The sequence below is a fragment of the Elgaria multicarinata genome, chromosome 2, assembly GCF_023053635.1.
Source record: "Elgaria multicarinata webbii isolate HBS135686 ecotype San Diego chromosome 2, rElgMul1.1.pri, whole genome shotgun sequence".
Taxonomy (NCBI): Eukaryota; Metazoa; Chordata; class Lepidosauria; order Squamata; family Anguidae; genus Elgaria; species Elgaria multicarinata.
In genome coordinates this window covers 52,749,194-52,774,338 of record NC_086172.1, presented here as the reverse complement: position 1 = coordinate 52,774,338, position 25,145 = coordinate 52,749,194, and the positions used below count along the sequence as shown (strand labels likewise).

At 38.2% G+C, this 25,145-nt stretch overlaps 1 protein-coding gene and 1 long non-coding RNA gene across 4 annotated transcripts in view; both read right to left on the bottom strand.

Moving 5' to 3' along the window:
• Positions 1–25,145, bottom strand: part of LOC134392314 (uncharacterized) — a 401,291-nt gene that overhangs the window by 212,720 nt on the left and 163,426 nt on the right. The gene's annotated exons all lie outside the window — the stretch shown is intronic.
• STAM2 (signal transducing adaptor molecule 2) lies at positions 234–25,145 on the bottom strand. Of its 3 annotated transcripts, none has more exons than XM_063116537.1 (14): positions 24,990–25,145; positions 19,144–19,228; positions 17,280–17,355; positions 16,966–17,061; positions 16,113–16,259; positions 13,906–13,975; positions 12,191–12,380; positions 9,126–9,220; positions 8,393–8,478; positions 8,147–8,234; positions 7,872–7,926; positions 6,666–6,822; positions 3,095–3,249; positions 234–2,970 (listed from the first exon to the last, which is right to left on the bottom strand). In XM_063116537.1, exons 1-14 carry the CDS (start codon positions 25,027–25,029, stop codon positions 2,748–2,750), a joined length of 1,563 nt encoding a protein of 520 aa, XP_062972607.1. In that variant the 5' UTR covers positions 25,030–25,145; the 3' UTR covers positions 234–2,747. The 3 variants fall into 3 exon arrangements, with proteins under 3 accessions (XP_062972607.1, XP_062972609.1, XP_062972610.1); XM_063116539.1 differs by having other exon boundaries at positions 8,393–8,475; XM_063116540.1 differs by having other exon boundaries at positions 12,191–12,311.

Below are 25,145 nucleotides of genomic sequence, written 5' to 3'. Positions count from 1 at the left end.
CAGGGCATGTGCAGGGGAAAGGGGTTATCAGTGGTTCAAACAGTTACCATTCTGCCAGTGGGTAACAAGTATTGGTTGATGCATAGATAAGGGAAAGTTATTCAGGTAAAAATAACCAAGTAATAACTTGACACAGCTACCCCTCAATCGGTAGTCTTTCATCAGATTTTCCTAGAAGCTTACAGATCATGGGAAAAGTGCGCAAGTGAAAACCAAGGCAACACACAAAAGGCTTGTTTAAGTCTGGGTATTTTAATATTTTAGGGCAGGGAGAAATACAGGAATTTCTAACACACTGAACAGACGCAGAGGTCTTTGGGAACTGAAGGTTATTTTAGGAATGAACCTCTTTTAAAAGGTTGAATCAGGTGGTGATATAGACTTGACAAATAATGTTAGATAACATTTAACTGGGGAGGAGGGATAATTTTTTAGTACAAGGTAACAAAATGACTTCTAAACAACCATAGATTGCATCTTATTTTAACACCCATGGGGAAAAAATCACAATACAACCCTCATTACGAATATTAACTTATATGAAAAGCAAAGCATTTACTATTTACTTTTAATGTAAAAATAGGTATACTCCTGCAATACATTCTCAACTCCATTTAAATCAATGTCTCAACACTCACCAATGTCAATGGAGTTTGGGCCCTAACTATGGAAATCTTGTCGTCAGTTCCTTTGGCAGCATAATTATGATCTCACCTTAACAATAAATAATATTTTAGTCCAGAAAAGGGAAGAAAGAAAATCCTCATTGACACCAAAACACTAAATACACAATTTTAACATCAGAATTTGTACATATTTACAACCTGCATAAATGTGTTGTAAGATTATAGCAGTTAGCAATAATGCCAAATGCAAATATATAAAATTTCTGTGATTTCTTTTTAGACAATGAGTATATATGTAGTTGTGTATAAAATCTCAAACAAGTGGATATATACATACATACTATTTATATATTATATATAAAGAACAAAGTACAATGAAAAAGGTTGCTTCAACTCAACATCACAGTCAGATATTGGGCACACAATATAGTATCAAAGATTGTGAATCAATAAAAACTGTGACTACCTAATGTAATGACAAATATGAAGGAGCGACGCTCTTCAAAACCTTAATCTTATTTATAAAATTTTGAGCGGAGAGAAAAAACTGACCTTGCTCTAAATAAGGATTCTAAAGAGCACCTTTGAAATTAGTTACATTTTGAAAAGAGAAAATAAATTGTTTTATATGTCCCATTTTGCTATTCTAAATCTTACCGGATAAAACAAGAAATTAAAAATCACCAAGAAGAAAGACTGTAAGCATATATAGATTGACATGAAGAGATGGGCAGCAAGTGAGTTTTTCCTAGAAATACAACCCCACACCCACAATGTATTGGTCCAAAATGAAATCATTTGACTACCACCATGCTTTCGCACAGCCTATTTAGAACTAGTATAAGAAGAGAAAGGGGCTACCTGACAACACGCAGATTCGATTTGGACAAATACAGACCTTACTTTTAAGAAACATGTATTTGTACAGCACACACTGCAAAAAACTTTCCAGGCTAATATATAAGCACCTTCAGATTTCCATATATCTAAGTCATTATCCTTTGCTTATCTAAATAATTTCATCCCCTCCTCAACCCACCCTCATCCACAGTATATAGGTTAGCCATATGTAAGCTATAAACTATCTGTTCAGATGATTATGTTAAATATCTGGATAAGAAAATGGGGAACAAGGAATGAATGAACTTTCTAATTGACTACTTGTGCTTGAAATCAGCACAAGAAGTCTTCCTAATCCCTGAAAAACACTACAACTGCACATTACCGTGGTATTCATTTTTACCCTAAACAATATGTATTTACCAGTTAAGGCCAAAAGAAATCCATTCATGGGTTTCTGTTGTAAATAAACCATGGCATAAATATGCCTTTTCAATGTTAAAAGGCTTTTCTTTCATACAAATAAGTATTCAGTAACACCAAGAAATGAAAGCAGAGAGAGGAGACAGGGGGAAACTTCTAGTTCTAGCAGCAATTAGAGCTTGGAAATTAATTTACGTACTAAAAATGCACTTCTCAGACCCTACCTTCTCAGACAGGGAATTAGAACTACTGCACAGCAATAAACAGCACTATTTTCTGAGAAACACAAATAAGAAATCCAGTCTGGCAGAAACCATAAAGGCCATTAACTTCTTCTATCATTCAAAGTTTTCTTCTCCCAAATTCACGTCTTTTATTGTACAATCATAAAATGCAATACGTTAAGATGATCTTGGGTGTGCCAACCAAAAAGCAAATTAGCTAAATAAATTGGATTTCAAGCCAGCACTTCAAATTCAAAGGTTCCATAAAAACAATGGCATCAATAAAGTCTTGAAAGAACAAACAGGAAGAGATGCATATATTAACTTGCTTTCAATGCTTCTTATGCAACTTGTTACAAGGAAGAGTTGCTTTAGGGAGGCCTCATTGTAAATAGGGAGGAGAGAGAACACTATGTAAGCCAGGATTTGAGGGCTTTAAAAAAATCACACACACACACTCTAGCAGTTCATCTTATTTAAACAACTATGCAGAAAAACAGTTAAACTTGAATTAACTTTGAAATTGTTTGTCTATTCCCTTGAGCAGAAGTATCCTCTCAAATCAATGCAGGGACAATTAAATGACAAGGATCAGCAACATCCAAGACTGTTTTCAGGAACAGACTTTGCATTTTCACAGGAGAGGCTGCTGATGGTAATTTGTTCGCTGTTGTGGAAGTGAATGAGCTGGAACTGTTGGATAGCATGCGCCTTGAGGCAAACTAGATGCAGTGTTCTGGTAGGCTAGCATATCCATAGGCATGCCCATTTGTTGGGTGTAAGGAAGTGTTCCAGCAGGTGGAAGGCAAGAATTCTGGTTCACATAAGCAGGATTGGACACAGAATCTAAACCAGTGCTGAAACACAAACAAAGACATTAAACAACATGCAAAACAATGTCAACCCTGAAAGCTTTATGCATCTGGTCTTGAAGAACTAACTTTCCAAGAACAAGTTAACACAGACTTGCTGATGGCATACCTTAAATAAGCTGTCTGAGCAGGCTGGGATGTCGCTGAAGAATTTATAGCAGGAGGCAAGGACCTCAGTGGACCAATCTGATCACCTCCTGGATTGTAGCCTTGAGAAACACCATGAACTACATAATTACCGCTGTGAGGATGTATAGGATATGGCTGAAATGAAAAGAGAACAAAGTTACAAGCATGTACTGCGTGAGTACTAATCAAGAGGAGGGTGTAATTTAGACAAAAGATAATCCAGTATTGTCAGTTATGTAATATAGCAAAAGCAGTGCACCACAGCTTGGGTGGGCGACATGTGGCCCCCACTGCCCCACAAAAAACAGCAGAGAAAAAGATCAGTGGTTTCCTGTAAATACAGAGGGTTGCTAAGGACAAATTTTGCTTGAAAACAAGCTAAATTTGCCCTTAGTAAACCTCCTTACACACTGAATTTTTTGTGTGTATGTGCAATCCTTGCAGGGTTTGGGGGGCGGAGTGCATGAAGGTATTGTCATTAAAGGTACTGTCTTTAAAATTTTGCTGATATTCCCTGAGGAAGAAAGGGCAGAAATTTCATGGCACAGTAGGATCTAGGCCTTGTTGTGCCATACATCAGATCTTGGTTCATTCAGCTGGGATTGTTTAGCTTGGAAAAAAAGAGGCTAAGAGGAGACATGATGGAGGTGTACAAAATTATGCATGGTGTGAAGAATGTGGATAGGGAGACATTTTTCATTTTCCCATACTACTAGAACATGGGATCATCCCATGGAGCTGACTGGTGGGAGATTTAGGACAAATAAAAGGAAGTACTTCTTCACACAGCACATTGTTAAATTATGGAATTCACTACCACAAGTTGTAGTGATGGCCACCAATTTGGATGGCGTTAAAAGGGAGTTGGATCAATTCCTGGAGAAGGCTATCCATGGCTCCTAGCCCTGATAGCTATGTGCTACCTCTAGTATCTGAGTCAGTAAGCCTACATGCACCAGTTACTGGGGAACATGGGTGGGAGGGTGCTGTTGCACCATGTCCTTCTTTGTTGGTCCATGGTCAACAGCTGGTTGGCCACTGTGTGTACAGAGTGCTGGACTAGATGGACCCTTGGTCTGATCCAGCATGGCTCTTCTTATGTTCCTCTAAGTTTCTAAGGGGGACACAGGTTAAAATCCCCACCCGGTCACCAAGTTTGCCAAGCAACGTTAGGGTAATTGCTTACCTTCAGCGTAACTGACTTTATTTTGAGGAAAAAATTGAAGGGAAAGAAACCATGTAAACAAAAAACAAAACAAAAACCAAGCTCACTGGAGTGAGAGCAGGATAAAAACGCAATAAATAAAAATTCAGATCATGCATACAATTATCTTCTATTTAGAAAAAGGTACCAGTAGTTCCTATGGCCTTAAAAAGAGGATGTCTAATCTACTGTTTTTATAAATGAGCAAGAAGCACATACATTCATTTGTCCGTCCCCACCGCCCTGGCTGGGTTCACAAAAAGGTTTGAAGAGGTTGTTTGTTTGTTTTAAAGACAAGGTCACTCAAGTGTAGTATGATTAACAGTAAGGAAAACACTTCAAGGCCTCCCTTTTCTGAGGAAATGCCAAACAATTATGGAAGAGATATAGATTTTCAAAGGGAAGATCAAAGGGTAAGGTATATTGAACTTTGTGACACAGCAGCAGCAAGGCCCAAAGCAATATAAAAGGAGGCTTAATTTGAGCCAAGGTCTTAGGCATGGAAGCTATTCTCAATGTCATATTTAGCTTTGGAAACAGTGAAATATGTGCAATTTAGCAGTCCTGTAGCCCCATAAACTATTAATTGTGTGGCTTAAATTTCAGATTAAACTGGCTTTCTGAAAGCAAGTCTTTCCTGAATTGATTTTGTTAATGATAACATTGACAAGTCTAGAAGGGGGAGAGAGAGGGACTTCACGCCCTACCTAGGTAAAAATATTTGCACTGGGCCTTTGGGTCCCACTGTTTCCTTGCCAAAGTATTTCAGATTCTGAAAGATTCTTAATGAGGGTAATTAAAATAAAAATAAAAATAAGGAGGATAGTTTGAGTTATATGGAGTGGTGCTTAAATGTGATGCTTACATTTTTGCTACTAGATAAAAGAAAAAAATCTATATCAATGCTTATATGTAAGTTAAGCAATTATTGTAAAAAGTGAGCTTTTCTTCAAAATTCAACTATATAAAGCAGAAACTAATCAGTACTGTACAACTGTTCACTCCTTCTACTATAGTTATCACCTACTGGTTTTTAATCTTCAACAGGAAGCATCATTATCTTGAAGTGAGAAGAATATCAGAACTTGATATGTCTAATTCTCATAATTTCTTTTACACCCCCAAATATAATCAATCTTTCAACATTTACAAGAGTTCATGGAAAGGCATAATGGCTGAATGCATCATCTTGATGTGGCAGTTACCATAGTAACTATTCTTCTCACACTGATTATGTAAAGCCCACCTAATATATGCAACCACAGTTTCCTTTTTTCACTTAATTATTGCCTGCAAATTCTCCTCTCCCCTCCCTTTGTTTTTGCTTAAGTAAACTAACATGGGTGTTTAGATTTAGAGTGATTTCACTTGCCAAATTTTGAAGTTATTTAATTCAGTGCACAAAGAACTTGTTGCTTAAAGGAACAGGAGACACACACAGAGAGAGATTGAGATATTATGGTTCTATTGGACAGCACTTTTTTGTTCTTTGAATTATTTTTGATCATCATACTTCATTTTCAAGAATGACACCGAATATCAACACCACAATCCAAAATGAATGTATTGATATTTGTCTTTAGTGGCAACATAATAATACAATACAGCAATGCTGATTGTGTCAGTATTCTAGTTTTTAAGTTTTTACATGGTATCCCAGGAAGCCTTATACCTAGACTGATCATCTGTGTAAAGCTCAGAAAGGAAATATATTATTCTACCTAGTGACATGTAAAGATGCAATGGAAAAATGCTTAACTTGTAAATTTATTGGCTTGGATTAGATCCTGATCAAGACTCTCAGAATTCCACTTGCAAAACAAGGCTTTTTCACCACTTCCTTCCCACAGCAGTTCCCTGCCTGCCCAAAAGCTGCTTCGGAGTGTCAGGGAAGTGTCCAAAATGACTTAACAGGAGGAGTGCATCTGGAAGGGTGAATTGGCAAAAATCGGGGAACACCACTCCAAACTCATATGAGTCCTTGGCTTGTATCCAATGGTGTCATTTTATAGGCAAGCAGAGCTCCCATGCATGGGGGGCTCCTCCAGCTGATTCTGGGGTAGGGATGGGGCTTCCCTGTTCAAGAGTATCTCTATGATAGAGGTGAAGAGCTGCCTTTAACGGGAAAGAATTAAGTAAATCAATGCTCTTTTGTTCAAGCTTATGTTGACGTGTCATGCAGCAGGAGTTAGAGAGCCATATGAAAATTTAAAATTGTTTACAGATCATGGTAAAACCTGCTCTTTCTCATACACCAATAGTTATTAAGATGTGAACCCTTGCTAGGGAACCTCTAAACCAAAAAGAAAAAAAGAAAGAAAGAAAGAAAAGAAAAAAAGGCACTGACCTGCACTGGAACGCCAGCTGATGTAGGTGGGTAGTGTGGTGGTGGGTGGTGCATCTTTGCATATGTAGAATACATAGGAGCTTCATTCATTAATTTGTTATATAGTTCCAAAGCTTCCATCACTTTAATGTTTAGTTCAGACAATTCTGAATGCTTCCTAATTCAAAAGAAATCAAGTGCTTTCAGTTATAATGTATTTTTTCCATGTGTTGAAAGTTTAAAAGCATGGTAAAAGACAACCTCAGAGTTAAGAAGTACCTTGGACCGAGGTTATCAGCTTCCAAAGTCTTAGTCTGAGAAAGACTATCTACAACATGCTTCCTTGAAACACATCCACTTCTCTTTTGCTCAATTCTCATAATCAGGATACCTGACATTACTGGAGATATTGATAGTTCTAGACATACAGTTCTTTAGGACAGTTAAAGAACTGTCCTAAAAAACCCTTTCCTCCAGCTATACAGGAACAGGTGTTCCTTGCCTTCATTATACCTACCTAATTTGCTGCTGCGTTTCTCTACTTTCAATCTTTAACTACACCCATTCTTTGTAAAATATACATTTGATTATTTACACAGTTTCAAAATATCAACATATACACCCTACCAATAGCTCCCCTTTCTCATCAGCATAGGGCAATGTAGTAGCTATATCATTCAGAGAAGGCTGTGAGGGAGGAGTTGACTGGCAAGTCTGCAGATCTTTGGATCACTACTTCAACTCAAGTTACCCAGGCAACGTGCGGGGCAGGATGGGGAAAGCAAATGATTAGAGCATGTTTCCATTTCCAAGTGCCGCCTGCTTAGTTCTACTGATGGAACTAGAGATAAAGGCAGTATCCCTCCCTTTGTCAAACTCAAGGCACCATTATGTTTGTACTCAACCATCAACCAAATCCAAAGAAACTGTATTATGCTTGAAATCCAGCCACAAATGAAAATGACTAGACTCACACTAGGCAGATTCTGGTAAACCCATGAAGTCTTACATTCCAACTTATTGGCAGCCTGAATTGTTGCCTCTTTGTACACAGCCTAGTACCACAAAAAATTACTCTTGATTCCATCTTTTAAATAAACAAATCTTGACAAGTTGAAGATAATCTGGGAAAATGACAGTCTTGTACTTATCTTAAGTCTTCTATGTACTGTATAAGCATATATTTTATCTGAATTTTACTTACAAGCATCACATTGACTATCTTACCTATCAATTTCTTCTAGTTTTTCATCTATCATGGGACCCATCTGCTGGCAGATACCTAGGAATACGAAATGTTAATATTTTTTCATTAAGTGTTCACAGATCAGACTTATTGAAGAAACTGAAAGCAATATAAAATGGTATGCAATATGTATTTCAAACAGTGATGGGTTAGTTCCCCCTCCTCACTTCCTTTCAGACTTAGTTTAGTGAACAAGGAAATATGAACTTGATGATAGCTCTAGAATGTTAGGATATTTAACAGCAATCAACATTACCTTCTAAATCCAGAAGATCAGAAGAATCAGGATTAGGATCTGTTGGATCTATGCTCTGAAGTAACTGCAATGCCTTATCCATCTTATTCTGAAAGATGGAAAAAGGATCAGTAGAAAGGTATTAAGGCTCCTTCAGGAGTACAAGTTCACAACATTCAGCTTCTCTCGTATGACAAGATGACACAGTAGCCTCTTCAAGGCAGTTATATCTAAAATGTTTTGTACCATTTGGAAGTCACCACATACCTCATCTATATAAACTGGCTCAGGCTCAGCTTTTGTAACTTCCTCAGTAATGTCTTCAGAAGAAGAGGTCTTATCCACAGTTGCTGCTAAGAGAACATGATAGTATGTGTTTCTCTTCAGTCTACTTTCTTATTCCAAAATATGTTTCTCTTAATTTAATCTGCAAACAATTCATAACATGCTGACTGCTAAACTTTTCCCAGGTGAAAAACTCTTCAGATGTGGGCAAATGGAAAACAAGTTTTAAATTGTGCTCTTGTGATTTAGATAGCATCTTTTAAAACAGAAAGTCATTGTGTGCCGAGCTCAGAACCCAGATGGCATATTAAAAGTAATTTCTCATGATTTATAGCCATGTCTGACTCGTGATATTTGACTGGAACACTACATGTATGAACCAACTCTCTTCACAAATAGAATTTCATTTCATCTTCATATGCAGTTTTAGAGCAAATGAAACAGCTTTGCTTTGAAATAATATGCCACTGACAGACATATGGGAAGTTACTTCTCAAAAAATGCAAGATCTTCTGTCATATTGTTCAGATTGAAAGTGGTTTAGCAATTAGAGCACAATTAGGCATTGTGAGTCAGAGGATTAGATCCCATTCCCAGGGTACTTAGTGACTTTGGACAAGTCATTCAATTTCATGGTGCTTTTTTGCATGAAAGTGAGATAATACTTTGTTTGACTTTTAAAGTACTTTCAAGACCAAATTTTTATTCAGCTTACCTGACTCAGGCTCATCATTTAAGTTAGTGGTCACAAAATTAGATGGGAACAATCCTATTCCTCTGTGATTTTCTCCTTTCCACCAGTTGGCATCACTGAGCAATAAAGATTTACATTTTAACACACACAAAATTGATCAGCAGTATTATTGTCTACTTTTGACCTATCCCCCTCAAACTATTATATTCCTTTCCCATTAAGAAAATACCTAGATTTTCCCTTAATTTAAAAGTAAATGGTATGTATAACTTGCCTTCTTTCATTCATACTTCTATTAAGGAAAAGCCAGAGAGACAAATCTCAACTGCTTGTTATGCAAACAGAAAGCATTGTAGGGACACCCTTCAAACTGCCCAGAATCTTCTAAAAGTACAAAACTGACACAAGAGAACCCTGGGGGGTGGGGTAGAGAATCTTCCTGAACAACTACATGAGAAAAAGTTTAAATATTTTTGACAGTATACTGTCTATTTTCTTGTTCTTCTTTGTAACTTTTCAACTAGGTGACAGAAACACTTAAATCCCACATATGACCTCCAAAACCTCAAGAGATTGAAGTATCCATATTATGTCTAACTAATGATAAACTGATTGGAAACTCTTCACCAGTGCCAAAGGATTATTTATACCTGGCTAATAATTTGAACAATTTAATGCTTTGTTTCATAAATTCTTCTGGGGTACTTCCTCACCTCAAATATCTTTGAAACACATGCAGCTTCCAATTAAAGGTAGGTAGGTTTGGTTTTCCAGACCTTACTTTGTACCATTGGACCTATCTATTGGCTTGTACTAAGTTTTGGTATTTTCCAGTTTGCTTAGATTTGCCACCCTCACCAGTTCTGGAATCCTTACGGTTAGAACCTCTTCCCAAATGATGGCACTCGGTTCTTGACATATTAGAATATTAGAATAAATAACAACCCCTTACAATCTTGGCTGCTAGAGAGGTGTGGCATACAGTATCACATCAATTACAGTCCAATCCATTCTCTCACGCAAAATTGACTTTATGGGGAAATCTAGATTTAAGAATTGGAAATAAAGTGTTCTTGTGGAGGACATGGACGGATAAGATGGTTTTTACTTTGGATGAATTAATAGGCCCAGACAACGAGTTTTTGTCATTTTCTGATTTACGTGCTAAATATAATTTACCTACTACGGCTGAATGGCAATACTTGCAATTGCTACACTTGCTGGAATCTAGGTTTGGTTCATCCGCTTTCACAGCTTCAGAGCCTCCATTATTGTTAGAAACACTTATAGCAGCTGAACAGACACATCGACCCACGACCCATATATAAATAAATATGACATCCACGGTTTAAGACAGGATTGGAATAGAAAATTGTAGTGTCCTATTTTGTCTAATCAAATGGATTGTTGCCTTAGTCTGCATCTGAAGCTTCTATGGATCTTAGGCTATGTCTTACTCAGCAAAAAATCTTGTTTTTGGTGTATTGGACTCCACAATGCCTTTTCAATAAGAGTCTATCTAACTTACATAACTGTTGGAGATGTAATGCACCTAATGCTTCTTTAATTCATATGTTTTGGCAATGCCCAGTAGTTGCCTCCTTTTGGGAGGAAGTTATAATAAGGATAAACTTTGTACTGAAACAATCTTTCATATGGAATGATGCACATTCCTCTTAAACTACTTACCGGCTTCTTGGAAGTTAACACATGGTCAGTGCAAATGAATTTTTGGAGCCCTTATGATAGCTAAAAGACTAATATCACGTTGGAAGGACAAATACTCACCTCCCATAATGCAATGGATTGAGGACTTAACAACACTATCAACATTTGAACGGTTGTTATATAGCCATAACTTGCAAGTGGATAAATATATGGCTATATGGTCTGCTTTTCTTGAAACCTATGCATAGCTTTCTCCTTTTTTTAAAAAAATAATTAACGGACGGTATACCTAATGGGAAAATGATGATATTCCTATATATGTCATGTTTCTTTGTTTTTTCCACAATTTTTTTTGTTCTGTTTTGTTAATATTCCCAATAAAAAAGAATTTAAAAAAAGGTTCAAAAATGGAAAAGTTCTACCTACCTCAAAAAGAACCATATTTTTACGTTCAGAATTGCTACAATGTAACTTTCTACATCACATTAAACCAGGACTGGGCAACACATGACCCTTCATGGCCTTTTGTGCTCTACTCAAGAAAAGAGGTAATTTCAAGAATTTTGGAAAATTCATTGGTTGCATTTGGATGAGTGAGCTTTCAGCTTGTGAGGTCCCCACTCTAGTTCTGCCCTCTGGCATGGATGCTTTCATTCTGTTTTCAACTAACTGCAGTTACACATTATGTCTTTAATCCAGTTTAGAGAAGCAAGCCAACTTCAAACTGTGGTTTACAATCCTGGCTTGTTTCCCTAATTTAAGCAGAGTTTTGGGTAAGGACATAATACTCTATGGTTTGGTGAAAACAGAAACAAAAGTTTCCAATCTCCTCCATATGGCCACACCAGAAAAAAAGGGAAAAGGGGAACCTACACTGATCCAAAGGCTAAACCTTAGATCACTGTTACGTTTGAACCGGGTAATTAATAGAACTGGGGTAACACTTAATTACTTCTAGAGTGCCTCCAAATCTATAAGCAATAAATTTGAGGCTCTGATTCTCAGAAGCTGGGAGAACTGCATGTATCAGGTCATACCACAATTCTGAATGTTTTGATTTCAAAGCTCTATTAATTCCAATGGAACTTCCATCTATTGGAAGTCTGGAACCCTAGTACTTTGGGTGTGCTTAAATTTGTGTTCCTACAATTGACAAACAATCCTACAGGCCTAGGAAATGGGGGTGGAGCTGATGGGCTTCCACTGGGCTGTACATTTAAAGTTAAAATGCTGAATTTAAATAAATCTTATCTCAAAATGTTCATTATGGCTTATCTGAACCAATAGTACATAACCCATCCTGTATGTGGGTTAGCTGTTCAAAGTGTAAGCAGCATGCACTAGTAAGACATATAAAGAGCACATTTGCTTAGCTCAGCAACCCTTTTCCCAAACAGAGGCCACAAAATACAACATACCTGTCATCCAAAACAATAATAATATCTCCACTCTTAAAGGTGAGTTCATTGTCCTCAACAGCTTCAAAGTCATATAAGGCTCGCACTTTTCTTGAGATTTTCTGATTGTTCTGCTGAACTTCTACAGATGGGTATAAAGATTTTGTTTCTGTTTGCTGCTGTTTTTGTTCTTGCAAAGATAATTCAATAGCTATGATTTGGAAAATGAAAAAATGTATTTTATACTGATCCAAAGAAAGATGAATGTGTTAATTTCAGGTTTTATAATGTAATGCAGGGTTGTGTAAAGCGTTTCAACTTGGGAACTTTTTCAACTAGCTTCTAAAGATATCATAGATCCTCACTCATAATTGTGTGCGTTCACACTACTTGAGCATATGAGAAGCTGTGAATTGTGGTATTAATCCCAACACTGGGGTTGGAAGAATAGAACAGAATGTCTCTGAAGCCTTTTAAAACCATGCTCAAAAAGACATCATAAGAACAAAGCATCAGTCCTTTCAGAGCTTCCTCAATTCACAATGTGATGATGAGGTACACAAAATGCAATCTTCCCCATCCCACGGATTATCGATCCGTCAAGTTTCTCTGGCAGGTGGCATTCAATCCATCCCGGACAGAAGGCACCATCTGCTTCAGGTTCCCTAAGGAGCCCTTTCCTACAATTTAAGAACCAACGCTGTAAAGGCCTTTGATGCAGTAAGTATCAAAGGCCTTTGCTACATGCAGCACAGATAGGAAAAAAACTGGACAAAATCAGTTGTAACCTATTATATAAGTAGCTATAACTAAGTACAAACCCACAATCTTAAGTATTACTCTAATAAAAGTAGTTTGGACTACATATGTTTTAAGCTATTCAAACCAAGCTATAGCCAAATCCCAGTCTGCAAATTGACAATTCAGAGAATGACTGAGCCCAATGTTTGCAATAGCCTTAAAGAAACAACAGAAAGGGCAATTGTCACAGGGCAATTCTTCAACAGGGCCAAACCTTACAAGTTGCATGCAGTTCTTCAAGCACTAATGTGTCACAACACTGGCCCACAGAATTGAAGTTTTCCTGACAGGAGTTTCTAACTTTTCTGACTAAGAAGCTGATGGCAACAATACCGAAGTTAAATTATTACGTATAAAAGTAGACAAGTAGTTCTTTAAACTTGATACCGAAGATTTCTTAGAGGACTACTTTGGTGAAAAGAATATGCAAGTTGTACTGAACATATGAACTTAAATTGAACTCATGAAGAGCTTCGTAAACTGTTAGCCATGAGTATGGGACCTAAGTTGTTATACATGGCTATGAGTGCCTAAGGTCGCAAAACTGAAATTGCTTACAAGCTTAAAAAACAATGTCAGATCTTGACAAGTTGCAAAGCAAAGTGCTAATGCTTTTAGAAAGCTGTAATAAGAGATGACAAGCATCCCAAGAGCTCAGCAAAAAGGAACAATGGATTTTTTTTAAACAAAAAAACACCATGCATTTTCTGAGATGCAACTAATACTGCCTCTAGTTTTCCCTACTTCCTCCACAACCTTAAAGAAAAAGATCTGCACACTTCCCTCTTAGCCTTCACCCTTTCTAGCACATTCCACTTAATGGGTACAGTTTTCTTTAAATGGAAAATGTTATGCATTTTAAGCATCAAGACATGTTTCTCAGCACAAACTTAGAAAATTATATCACTCAAGATATACAGTGACTAACACTTTACCTTTAGCTATATCTTCATCCTCTTTGTTTTTGCTTGATGATGCACCATTCTTGGCAGCAATTGAGGGACTCTGTAAAGGTACTTGCAATATAATTATGCTACATCAAGTGAAAAAAGTTCCAAATTTGCTTGCACTTTAAAAACAGCACTAATACTAATTTAGCTGCCTTGTGGCAAGCATTTTAAAACTGTTGAAAACAACAGACAGGAATTTCAGAAGGTGCTAAGAACACATTTTGGGTAGAAACCTTTAGAAGCATCTCAACATTCAATAGAGTCACAAGGTAATGTCATATACTGACTCTTAGAAAAGATGTGGTCAGCCCTCAAGGGACAATATAAGCCACCACAAAAGCAATGCAATACTATAATCTAGCATTAAGTGAATGAGTTTAGTTTTGCACGCTCCGGCTTCCCCCTGCATGCTTTGGTTTGCTCCCCCATTTCCTATTTTGAGGCAAAACACACTTTATCCAGGTTCAATCAGATCACAACATATGACAAAGAGGAAGTCAGAGACTGTGAGACAGGAGAAAGGAGTACACAAGCCTGAGACTTGCTCATGTATATCTGAGCCAGCGTATAAGTAACATTAACCCACAGACAGAATGGAATACATTGAGCTGATGCTGGGGAAGGTTTTCTACCAGTAGTCACTTGGCTAAAACATTTCTTTGTCATAAATTATTTCTTATCACTTGCTGAAGTCCCTCTGCGCTCAAACAGCTCAGCTCAGCCTACATGTACTTGTGCTTAACGTTTATTTATATTACCATTATGCTGCTTAATATTCTAAGATCTCTAAGTGGCTCACAATATATATGTATATAAAATACAGTATTAAACCAAAAACAAACAGTGAAAGAACAAGAAAAACAATAAATACATAAATCATTACAAGACAACCATAGAACGTAGCAATGTCAAAATCCATTACAATTAAGGGAAAGCTTGGATAAACAAATATGTCTTCCAGAAGCTTTTAATCACTTTCTGCCTCTTGAATGTATGGGAGGGTGTTCCAGAAAATTGGTGTAATTACTGAAAAGGCCTGCTTACCTGCTGTTACTTGATGACCCTGTGACCCTGAGTACACCTGTCACACGGGCAGAGAACCACAGCTCTAACCATGGTTACCTTAACTACTACCTAACCACCGTACATCATAACGCTTGAGCATGGGACACTTCTCCTTGTATTGCTGTGCAATATGGGAGTAGCCACTCTTCTACAACTGCTTGAAGAACCATGGAAAGAGGTTCTAGATGTTGCAGGAGTGTGAGAAGGGGTGGTGGATTCTGACGGACTCCCACCTGCTCAGCTTTCTGTCTGTGAACCACGTTCCGCTTCCTGGGCAAGTTGCTTGGCAGTCCACAGGCCTAGGCTATCCCTGTCCAGGAACAGGTACTGTTGGCACACTAATTAAATTGGTAATGGGTACTCTGGGCCGCTGAGGTCACTTGAGCCTCCAGTGATAAAGATGGATCTAAGAACACCCCCAAACTACATACCTGCTCCTTCAGAGGAATGGCAACCTCATCCAGACCCAATTCAACACACCCATTAGATCTATGTCTTATCAGGATTCAACTTGAGTCTATTAGCCCTGGTGAGTGAGATGGTGCTTTTATGGATCATGGTGATTCCCTGCTCCAACCTGACACTGCTGAGTACCCAACTGGGCAAAGCTGGGTGAAATCTACACCACCCAGGACTCAATAATGAATACCAGTAATGGTTAAGTGGGGTTTTATTATGGACTAGCATTCACCAATAGCACAACCAGGCCAGAGGGTGCAGTATCCAAGCCACCAGAGACCTGTGAGACAGGGGAGGGATGTGAGAAGGGAATGGCATGCGAAGTTGCCACTATACCCATTTGCTTACATCTGGACCATAAGTTTAGCAATGCTACCCTGTCCCATCAAGGCAAAAAGAATAATAACATGTAATGATGTAGTTTTAATGTTGTATTTTTATAGATTATATTTTGATATTTGTAAGGTGTCCTGGGAAAAATCCTTTTTTTCAAGGCAAGGATATACATTTTACTGTATTTGTCACTGTGATTCGAAGGATACCCCAAAACCTTGTCAAAAACAAACATTTATCAAGAAGCAAGCACGCCAACGTATTCTCAGTAAAGTGTACTTCTGCATCTGCAAAATGTTAAGCATGCCTAAACAGAATCAAATCCAGCCTCTTACCTGTGATCCAGTTGTAGGAAATGTAACCCCCTCTTCCTTAAGAGATTTAATAGTTGCTGATATTAGACTAAACTGTGGGTCTTTCTGAAATTCTTCTGACCATTCTACCATTAGAGCTTTTAATTTTTCACATACTTTAGGATGAGCCTAAAACAACAACAACAACATAAAGGACACTGGTGTGCATAAACAAGGAAGAACTATGACTTTATAATACAGTTTACAAAGCAATCTATTTTAAAAGTTATGGCTGAAATCCCAAGAACTATGAATCTAGTTCTGTATGCATAACAGTGCTTTGAGTTTGTGTTTGCAGCTACATTCCATGTCACACCTCTTTTGAAACTGAGGAGAGCTTCAAAAGAAAATTGTGGTATGTTTAAGGAGAAGGTTAAAAAAATGATACTAGGCCTGGCTAAAGTAGCTCTTTGGACTCTGCTCTACGTTTGTACATAGTTTAAACAGTCTAGTTCCAAAAGCTAAAGGTCAATATAAGAGTCGGTCAAATATCTACAACAGGTTCAGAGAACATTGTTACAATTACATTTTCCAAGCATATGATAAGCTTCCAAAAATGCAAATGCTTCTGCTCTTCTTACTCTACTACCACATATTTAGGTAGTATATTTAGGCTTTCCTTGGAATCTGTTGCTCCTGCATGACACCTGTCACTTCAGTTATTGCAAAAGTTATTTTTTCTTCAGATTAGTCATGAACGGAATACAACTGTTCTAAATAATTTTGTGGTTTTATATGGTCTTAGTATATTGTATCAACAAATTGTAATGACACTACTGTATTAATGCATTTTCCCACTGCTTTTCAGTAAATATGATGCACATTAGAACCTTACCTTGTTAACTATAACACGTACTTCGCTGGCAAAGTCACGTGAGCAGATTTCCAAGTGGAAAATTTTTCCACAGTTTGAAACACAGGCTCCTAATAGCTAATAAGTGAAATTAAAAACAAAATTGAATAGATGAAAATGATCATACAGAATACATGTTCTCTAAGTAGTGACAACGGCATTTGTCATATCAAAGACACACTATATAAATTCAGCCATCCATAAAAAAGCAATTCAAATATAAAATATGGCTTAACTGTTGTCATATAAAGAACTGTTCAATTTCCCCCACCCCTAAAACAAATAATTATACTTACAGTTAGTGCCTGCAGAGCAACATGGGGTACCTTGTGATTTACTCTCTTCAAAATGGCTTTAAGGCAGTCTTTTGCTCTAGATAAAATTATGTCAGTGTCAGACTCTTATTTTAATCACTTAGTGCACAACCCTATGTATGTTTAGACAGAACAAAAATCCTACAACTATCAGAATTCCCTAGCCAGCCAAGCTATCTAGGGAATGCTGGGAGTTGTAGGACATTTTTCACTCTAAACATTCATAGGATTGCACCCTTAATCATTTTATTTGAATAAGGCAGAATCCAATGTCACATGAGCAGAAGTCCACTCAGGCAACAGGACTTTCTTCTCCTCTCTTTTACCCTCTGAGCAAATTTTGAGGGTACATAGGAGGAATGCGAGAAATGCCTCTTCTCCAGCTCTGCTGACAGAAGCAGGGTCCGGTCGTGAGTATGGAATCCTCTCATACTGCTATTAACCACTCTAAAAAGAGGACAGAAAGTCTTGCAAAGTAAAAAGGTATGAAAAACAAGGGCCTTTGGGAACAATCCTACCATCAGCGATGCAAAAAGAGGTTCCACTGACTTCAATGGGTAATGCTTACAATTTAAGAATATAATCTTAAGCATACTTATTAGGAGAGAAGCCTCACTGAATTCAGTGGATTTAGTTCCAAGTGAACAAATTCAGGATTCAGAGGCTAAATTTCAAACATTTAACTGACTCATCTTCTTTCCTGCTTGATTCCACATTCTGCTCTCTTAACCTCATTTTGTATTCTTTTTCAAACCTTCAAATTCTGTGAGAAGTCAATGTGCAGAGGGGAAGCATAACCATACTATTAACCCATTCCTCTGTACTTTGTGTAGAATCTCTGCACAGAGTTTACACACTTAAGCTTTCTCCACATGAATGGGGACCCTGAAAAGGCAGGAATCAAAATTGTTCAGGTTCTGTAGACATGTGGCCAATCAGAGTGGACAAAGCAAGCACACCACTGCTTCCCCTCCATGTGTTGATTCAATGCAAAAGGTATGAAAAGGCCTAATCTCCCCTATGTCCTTTGACTGCTTCGCCTCTGCTTCAGTCACTTTCAAACATTTAGCTTTAAATTTGACAATGCTAATCTTATATAGCAAGCTAGCTGATAGCAAAACAGAAAATAGTATTACCCTATTTCTTCGATTCTAAGACGCATTTTTCCCCATATAAACATCTCTAAAAATGGGGTGTGTCTTAGAATCGCGGGTGTCTTAGGTTTTCTTTTCCTGTTGGTGGTACTGAAATTAGTGTGCGTCTTACAATCGATGGCGTCTTACAATCGAAGAAATACGGTACTAACTACAATTTGGCATACATTTTTCCTTGTTCAAATAAACCGAATGCTGATTGCTTTCAAAGCTTGAAGGCTTCCATATTGAAATAAACACACATTTTCCTTCTTGAAGCATAGTCTTATAGTGAACAAATACATTTGGCTGAATGCAATTTTTTATTATTATTATTATTATTTTAGTAAATTACAATTTAACTGCTCAAGTAAATCAAAACCAGACAGCTCCTAAGAGTTTTGGAAGACACTTAATTGTCATTTATGGTGAATATATACTTGTCCTGATTACACTGGCCCTTACTAATTCCCCCTTGTTAAGAAGGTTGTTTTTTTACAATTCAAAAGAGTTTAATTATCAGCCTGGACAGTTTTCGAAGCGACTTAGCTATATTTTCTCTGTGTGCCTTAAATAGATCTGGATTTTTATAAAAGACATGAAAACCACATTACCGCGCAGACCTGCCTAAAGTGACTGAAATGAATATCAGGTTTAGCACGGTCAACACCAATCAGAAGACACATAAAATGATGTTCAGACATGGATCTTACCCATTAGGAGTGCTTCCAACTTTGTCACATATGTCCATAATGACACCCCAATCTTCAGCAGTGTTGTACTCATTTGTAGCCTTTTCTATACCGCAAAAAAGTAATATTTTTAGTATCTTTTCAAAACACAAGTACTCTGTTTGAACTACCACAAACTAAACCACAAAAGTGTTCTTTTAATATACTGAATACACTCATAGAACTATGGACTTCAAAACACAGTTTCTACATTTCCCATCTAAAATAAAGACATACATGTATCACAGTGTAGGGGGAGATTCAACTTTGATCACTAAATCTCCAATTTGTATAATCTGCTTAGCTGTAACAAACCAGAGTTTGAAAAGGCAAGTCCTTCTTCGTAAGTACGTAAATGTAAGCATTTCAAAACTGTGTATGCTCTTTACAAGTGTGCGAATGTGTCCTGCTTGTGAAAGCCTGGTCGACAGCTGGTTGGACAGCTGCTGTGAACAGACCACTGGACTAGATGGACCCTTGGTCTGTTCCAGGATAGCCGTTATTATTTTTCATTCCAACCATAGGGTTAATAATGGTCAAAAAGCAGTTCACAGCACGTATTTAGTTTTAGGTTCTTAGAATATAATGGAGAAGTGACTTAGGGAGGTCCCATATAGTTAATTATCTGCTTTGCCTAACAGCACCCATGTGAATACAGCTACAAATGATATCTTTGAAGTTTGTTTTTCAAATGTCTTACTGTTTTTTCTCTCGGTACTTTTACAATTGGACTCATTTATTGGGCAAGAAAAGTAAAACAAAACAAAGTTTGAACAAGCATCAACACTACAATTAAACTTTGTTCAGAGCCAGGAAATTATAGCCAAACGCACAAGGTGTTTTCCTCCTGAAAAATGTAGTGCCTCTTGGAAAAACAACTTGTTCATACTTTTTTGCTATCAATTTGAACCTTGTATGAGAGGCTTTCAAGATCTGACATCACTGTTTGGTAGCAGACTTCTTTGAATGAAGTTCTTCAAAAGTAGCACTGCCAACCACTGTCAATAGTATGAAATTATTTTGGAAGATCCATTCCATATCTCTCTCCGCCAATCCCAAAAACAAGACTGAAGATGCTATTATCTCTGTTAAAGCAAAATCAAAAGCACATTTTATAAGAGTTTAAGAAAGAAAACTTGATATACACGTATTCAGGTGATATGTCAATGTATTTATGTTTTGCCTTAACTTTCATCAGCCCAGTTACAAATTCTATGCTAAGGGAGTAAGTCTTAAACTGTATGCCATGAGCATTTAAACGTTCCTGTGAGTCAGAAATACCCACCCCCAGATGGGGGTAGGTTGGGAAATTCTTATGAATTCTAAAAGCAGGTGTGTGTGTTAAGAATAAAGCATGGCTCCAATTTTAATTTAGAAAAAAATAACTGCCACAACTATCAAGCGGATTAGGGAACACCGACCTAAGGGATAGCTATATTAGCTAAGTACCACATATAGTCAAATCAATTAAATGAGAACTTTCACTCAATTCAGTGGACTCATGTTTCATCTAAAGTAGTTGTGCTAGGTAATCACTGACATGTTGTGCAAGATAATCATCAAAATTCGACTATACACTTTGAAAGGTTCTAATTTGAGTCAAATGCTGCACACCGTATATTTCCCATTTCCAAAGCTTTCCAGCATGCATGTCTCTAGCTGGATGAGAAATCATGCAATTAAAGCGGTGCTACGCACATAATTCCTTTCCCCGACCCAGCTGCCAGGGCTGTGCACATGCAGCCATACTTGCATTGATCAACTACTCAGGAGAGAGAGGAACTATAAATGTAGCAAAGTATCTATGTGTGGTGCCTCAATAAGCTAGGGATACATACATGTGTGGAAGTCTGTTTCGGTGCATAAGTTGTCCCTAACTGGCCTGAAGCAACTGCCTTTTTGAAATAGCATTACCACCAGAGAAACCTCTCAAATCTGTTTAGTTTAATAGGGTACAAAGATATTGCAAACTTATAAAATTTATTAAGTGGGGCTGGGCAAGAAACAGAGGACTATGATAAGGTTTCAGAAACTTAAGTAATCTTATATTTTATCAGTTCCAAGCTGCCAAACACATGATATCTGTTATTGGAGGGCAAATCAAAACTCTGTGCTCCTTTTATTAAAGCACATACTTTAGCTTGCCACAAAAAGTAAAGCAGGGATACAGGTTTATTAGCAGAACATTGAAAAGACCACATATGGACTTGGGTTCAGGTAGCTCCTTCCATCCATGGAAAGCTTTTGAACCAGTGGGGCTTTTCTGCTGGCTGAATGTGAGAGCAAACGACCTCGGCTGGTCCTCACTTCTGAGTATCTATTATTCCAAAAAACTGCCCCAGAGAGTTGGGGTCCAAAACAATGTGGGAGGTGACACTGGGTAAAGGGAATTAGCAGAGACCATCTTTGCTCCTACCCACTGGCCTGAGTGAGAGAACTCTACTCAGTGGAGAAACCTGGATCCAAGCCAATGTCAGCAGCCTATATTCTCAGCCTATTTCGACCACTCACATTTCTATCAAGCAATGTTGCTATTGCCTGACATTTAACTAACCTCTTCAGTTCAACACTCCTGACTCCAATAGCAAAAATAGCAAAGAGTACTCAAATGAATTCAGGTATCCTATACATACTCAGTGTATGTTTTGACAAAAAATATAGAAAGGCAGATTAAAGTCAAAACTTTGATAGGGCTGCATAAAAGAAAGTAGATAGGGAGCTATGTGTACTTTTTGAGAGAGGACATTCCCCATTTATATTTATATTGTGTTTTATATTATGGTTTTATACTGTTGTTTTATACTTTGAATGGTTTTAATTTTTGTGAACCGTCCAGAGAGCTCCGGCTATTGGGCGGTATAGAAATGTAATAAATAAATAAATTCCTGAGATATAGGGCCACCACTGAAATGGTCCTGACTCATGTACCTGCCAATCTGATTTGATTCTTTTTCAACAGGGGTCTCACTAGTGCTTTAAGGGCAGAGGAATTACACTCCCTTCAAAGAAGTGTTAGCCACCTCTTAGATTCACACAGTAAGGCTAGTCCTGGCAACTCTTAATATCCAGGAGGGGCAAGGCTCAAGCACAGCCTTCCCAAACACAGTTTTTGGTGCCAAAATTGACAAACCCAAATTGTGAGTGCTTGTCAAATGAACCTCCTATAGCTCATTCTCTTTCCAGGTCTCCTGCAAAGACTTCAGACTATGTGGAGACTCATATGAGAGGAGGTGTTCCCTTAAGTACGTAGGGTCTACAGCACGTCTTGAAAAGTGATAAACCACCTTAAACCAAGGAACTGGAAACCAATGTCACTAGGGGCAGTTCCAGGTGAATCCTGAAACTGTCGTATCACCTGACAGACCCCAATTTCAATGTCTGCAAATCCCCTCCCCCATTTCACCTTAAGACTCTGACCAAGCACATATTGTGAATTCAACATCAAGTCTTTTTAAAAATTATTTCTCTCCTATTCTCCACTCCCCCACCCCGCTTTTTGTAACATATTGCCAGATGAAGAAATCTGGCGATCTTGAAAGCTTGTACATTTTTGTGACATCTGAGTTGGCCTAATAAAGTTATTACACAAAGGTGGATTTTTAAAAGTGTAACACAGAACACATTGCTTTTCAGCCCCAAACCTGTAAACACACAAAGGATTAGTGCCACTAACACTGTAATCCTATACAAATCTACTTAGAAGTAAGCCCCACCAAGTTCAATGGGACTTACTATTAGGTAAATGTACATAGGATTGAAGTCTGATTTCACAATTCTTAGAACAGCTCGTTAAAAGTTGCTTGTTCTCTGATTTCAAAATATCCGTCAACCAAGAATGACAATAAAATGATGTCTCTGTAAGTAAGAAGTGTCTTGTCATGTCCATTGATATGATCTGTGAAATAATAAATTCCAGGTGCAGTCCCTTTTAAAAACGTTCATTTTTTAGTTATGGCATCAGAACCATTGCCAAGGCCACTAATTATATTAATTTAAGAATTTTATTTATTTATTTCATTTCTATACCGCCCAATAGCCGAAGCTCTCTGGGCAGTTCACAAAAATTAAAACCATGAAGAGCATAATAAAACAACCAACAATTCAAAAACACAAATACAAAATACAATATAAAAAGCACGACCAGGATAAAACCACACAGCAAAAATTGATATAGGTTAAAATATGAGATTAAAACAGCAGAGTTTAAATTTAAGTTAAATTAGGTGTTAAAATACTGAGAAAATAAAAAGGTCTTCAGCTGGCTACAAAAGGAAAACAATGTAGGCGCCAAGCGAACCTCTCATTTATCCAGCTGATGGAGAGAAAGCAGAATAAACATACAAAAAAGCACAAAGTCAAAATTAAATCTATAAGGGCTGTCTTATGCATGTTTAGACAGAAAAAAGGTCTGGGGAATGCTGGGAGTTGTAGGAGTTTTTTCTGTCTAAACATGCATAGGATTACACCCCAAGTCCATTTTTTATCAACTGAACTGGGTCTTCCCACAGTGGTCTTACGTTATATTGATACAACTACTTTCAGAGTAAGCCCTAAATGACTTAGAGCCAAGATATATCTGAAAGGCTACCTCCTGCCCTATGAACCTGCCTAAAGGCCAAGATTCTCTTGGAAGGTCCTGTTCTATGTCCCATCACCAAAAGATCTATGATTGAAGAGAGAAAAACTCACGTCCATTTCTGTGGCAGTTTCCCAGATATGAAACTCCTTCTCATAAGAGAGGAGTCTTGCTCCATCCTGATGGCATTTTTGCAGGCAGGGAAAATGTTCTTATTCTGGCAGGTTTTTAATAGTTTTAAATTAAAGATTAAATTAAACTCTGCTCCTTTTGATTTTAAGGCTTTAGTGTCTATTTTTTTAATGATGATTTGTTATTTTATGTAAATTGCTTTGAGGGCTCTTAGGGCTGAAAAGTATTATGAAAACATTTTTATAAATAAATATATTGTGGGGTCACAACAACACAAGCTGCCCCACAGTTCCGTCTCCAGCACTGTTGCTGCTTGAGTACATGTGACAGATCCGACCCAGTAGAAAAACAACTTGACTAGGATACGGGTTAAAGCCCTGACTCATCCTTGAATTTGCTCTTGTGCAAATTAGCTCTCAGACTGTGTTCCGCAGGGGGGAAGGGACGCGGACAAGTATTTAAGTTGTTCGCAAACACTGGGATATTTAACAAAAGCAGCAAAAGCTCTACAGATAAGCAACCCTGCTTCTTCTATGTATCTGAGCAACAGACCCACTACCCTTAAGCAGGGAGATGTAACAAGGAGTATCGTGCGCTAGTTTAAGTGGCAGAGGACATTTCCACAACCACCACCTCTTCGTTAAGGTGCCATTTGCTCCTCAAGAACCCCAGCTACGTAAAAGTACAAGTTGATTCAGATGCCATTCTCACGCCCCCAGGAGAATGACTTCCTTTTAGGTCGGCCCAAGATATTCGGGTGGCGGCCAAGGAGAAGGAAAACACACACGCCCAACGAGCCCTCCTTTCTTCACCGACTTGACGTGGGGCCCCATCCACCAGGAAGCTCTCCTCATAGCAGCGCAGTGAGGAGCTTTTGGCGCAGCTGCCTGGTTACGTCAATGGGGCAATGCCGAGAGAGAGAGAGAGAGCTTCCCGGAGGAGAGGGAAGGGTTGGTTCCCCGTCCCCCCGAATATACCACCTGAACCCGCCACCTCACCTGCCTCAGCCTGGGTTTTAGAGCGGGTAACCTTTCCTCATAAGCCGTTTACCCCCGCCCTCTCCATTGCCCCCTTCCTAAGGGCAAATCCCACCCGCCGGGCGTCCTCCTGCCTGACTCACCGACATCCTGCTCGAACGGGTTAGAGGCAAACAGCGGCATGATGGCGTCGGCGGAGACACGAATGGCGACAACCCGGGGACGTTCGGGCCGGCTCTCTCAGGTCCAGCGGCTGCCCCAGGTCAGGAAGCGACTCAATGCGCAGCAACCCCTCAGCT